This window comes from Carassius auratus, unplaced genomic scaffold (assembly GCF_003368295.1).
Source record: "Carassius auratus strain Wakin unplaced genomic scaffold, ASM336829v1 scaf_tig00215412, whole genome shotgun sequence".
NCBI lineage: Eukaryota > Metazoa > Chordata > Actinopteri > Cypriniformes > Cyprinidae > Carassius > Carassius auratus.
The window spans coordinates 305,019-308,213 of NW_020528077.1; the positions used below are offsets into that span (position 1 = coordinate 305,019).

General features: G+C 35.4%; 1 protein-coding gene across 1 annotated transcript; it reads left to right on the top strand.

The window, feature by feature from the left end:
• Window positions 1–325: 325 nt before the first annotated feature.
• LOC113094619 (uncharacterized) lies at window positions 326–1,487 on the top strand (the record flags this gene model as incomplete). The annotated part of the gene is made up of 3 exons (XM_026260214.1): window positions 326–633; window positions 752–1,084; window positions 1,188–1,487. Coding segments are annotated over exons 1-3 (694 nt in total), but the record flags the coding sequence as incomplete, so codon positions are not given.
• Between the last annotated feature and the right edge of the window lie 1,708 nt (window positions 1,488–3,195).

Sequence of the window (3,195 nt, forward strand, 5' to 3'; positions counted from 1 at the left end):
CCTCTACATCAGTTTCAGAAAAATGAATACTCAGATCTTTCCTTTCAAAGAATTCAAAAATCGTCATGAATAAACGTCACTTATACTTTAATGAATTTATTCCTAGAATTAAGCAAGACACAGGAATCTGCTCAGAGAAAGAAGTGAAATTAACAGGAATGCGCAGAAAAGGCTGTAGATCTAGTTCAGAGCAGATGTGTGTGAGTCAGATGAGTCAGTGCGGTTAACAATATTCAGCTCTCACACCTCATCGCTGTTGTGTCATGTTAGTGGTAATGGTTAGATTTACACTTTTCATAAGAAACACAGAAGGAGCAGAGCTCAACACAACACTAACATCAGTCAGCGCTCTGCTCTTGGAGGAAAAGTTTGACCTGTTGAGGTGGAAACAACTAAACTGAGCTGATCTCAGTTCTCCATTACGACTAGCATACTGTTACTAGCAACTTTAGCAGCATTTCAACACTCAGTCTGTCAGTTCAGAGGAAGTGAACAAACACAGGAAGAGCTGATAGTGTTTTAAGAAAGAGTTGAGATCATATACTGAAGAGAAAGACTGAGAGACAGAGAGAATGTCTGATAATAATCATCTGTGTCTGCTGGGACTGATCTTTCTCTCTTCACTTCTCACAGGTGAACACACTTCTACACGCTCTTTAAACTCCTGTGAAAGAGTTCAGTCTACATCTGCATACAATTACATTTCATTTATTAATATATAACAGAATTATAAGATGAACTTGTGTTTCAGGTATCAGTGGAGTGGATGATGCTCATGTGTTCATCAGTTCTGGTGAAGATGTCACTCTGTCCTGTAATAATGCTCTTCCTGACTGTACATCAACTACATGGAACTATAACAGATTCAGTCATTCAGCAGCAGTTGAACTGATTAAATTAGGGGAAATTAATAAAGACAAGGACAAAGACATAGAGAGACATGAGAGACTGAGTCTGGAGTCTGACTGCTCTCTGAACATCAGGAACATCTCAACAGAAGATTACGGATCTTACATCTGCAGACAATATGTGAATCACACAAAACAAGGAACTGATGCTGGTGTTTATCTGCATGTTCTTCATGGTAATTTTATAATTATGTGGTCAATTTAAATAGGGCAGATTCTTGATTTAATGTCTCCTGATGATTGAAGAGTGTGTGATGTGTGTGTTATTCTGTGTTTCAGTCTCATCCTCACACACTGAGATCAGTGCAGGTCTCTCTGTGACTCTCTTCTGTCGGCTGTATTCATATCCTCGAGTCCCTTGTCATGATTTGGTCAGTTCTGAGAGAATTCATCTGTTCTGGGTGAATCAGGCTGGTGTTAAATCAGACTCCAGACTCCAGATATCATCCTCATCAGATCACTGTATCATCTCTCTGAATACAACACTCCTGAATGAAGATCACAACAGAGACTGGAGATGTGAAGTTACTCACAGAGATCAAGTCAAGACCTCAGTCACATACACTGTCAAGAGTTCAGGTGAGAAAACATCTCATCAATCAGTTTTAGAGTCTCCATAATGTCAGTATCATTAAGGACTGTTAGTGTCACTGAAGCAGAACAAACCGAGGAACAAAAGCTTCTTTCAGTCTGACAGAAGAAACTCAAAACACTGCTGCAACTAATGAACTGCAGTCGAGTTTAACAGTCCAGAACCTGATGATGGGAATAATGAAGGAATTGAGACTTGACAGCAAAAAAAAAAAAAAAAAAAAAAAAAAAAAAATTATATATATATATATATATATATATATATATATATATATATATATATATATATATATATATAATATATATATATATATATATATATATATAAAATAACATGTTATGATCAAAGCTAATATTATTGTCATAAGCTACAGTATAATCTACTTTTTAGGAGCCGGAGACTAATTTTCCAAGAACCCTCATAATAATAACAGTGTTTCAGACTATAGTTCATGTGGTGGGAGAGTTTAACATAAAATGCTTGTTTATTAGTTTAAACAGTCTTATTGTATTTACACAATGCTTTATGCTTTTTTTTTTTTCCGGAAAAACAAGTCGCACCAGATCAAACTTGCGTTGTTGAGAGAGAAAGAAATCACAGATAAGTCTGTATTGGTTGCATTTTATTAATACATTCAGAAATACTGTAAAATGTAAATAAAGTAAAATGTTAACAAACATTAAAAACACAATAAACATGTATTTTACTTGCCCTCACTCCAGATTCTGTAAATTAATGATATTCAATAATGATTAAAAATGGAAAATATATGTAAAAATTAAAAATAATATATAGTACCATTTCATTGCAAACAACATTCATTTTCATTGCCAAGGGCAGGGCAAAAACTTGTACATAATATCACATTTTATTCTTCATGATCCGTGAATTGTGAAGGTGACTCGGTCTTCCCAGTCCCAATATAGTTTTTTCATAGTGACTCTTAATATTATAATGCATATAGATTCAAAGGTTGGACACTTAGGAGACTGCAGCCAGTGTCATCTTGACCTGCTTGATTTGTGAGGTTTGGTCACAGTCTTGTATTTATTCCTCAGGATCTCCAGGACAGAGTCTGGACAACCGTTTCAGATGTAGCCCTAATGAATGGAAAATATCACAATCACATTCATCATGTTTCAGTGTATTTCACTGTTCGTTCATCTTTTTCTTGTGTAAAAAAATGACAAGCTGTTAGAATAACCCTTTCTCCTTCCCTATTCTGCTTCCTTTGGTGAAACAGCTCACAGTAAAGTTTTGGTCTGTTCAACCCTTTACTGGCAAAAAGAAAGAAAGAGACAAAGAGTGAAAGAGACAAAGAGAGAAAGAGAGAAAGATAAGAGAAAAAGAGTGAAAGAGAAGAATGTTTGCCAAATGAAGCTTTTGTTGAAAGATAAAGCAGCCGCAAAATATTTCATAATGCTTTATCTGGTCAATGACGGTTCTTCCTTATAAATATTAAAATAATAAATCAAATCCATATCATTACACTTTTAAAGAGTAAGAAAAGGGTTAAACAGATCAAAACTGGTTCTGAGCAATCAGAATAGTGTGGTATGAGTCTAGCATGGACCCGGACTAGATGACCATTGATTGTTATTCACTGGCTCAGCCTGTTTGTCATTATTACACACGAAAAAGAGGAACGAGCAACGAGAAAGACCGAAACACGAACAAATGTGATAGTGAAGGTTT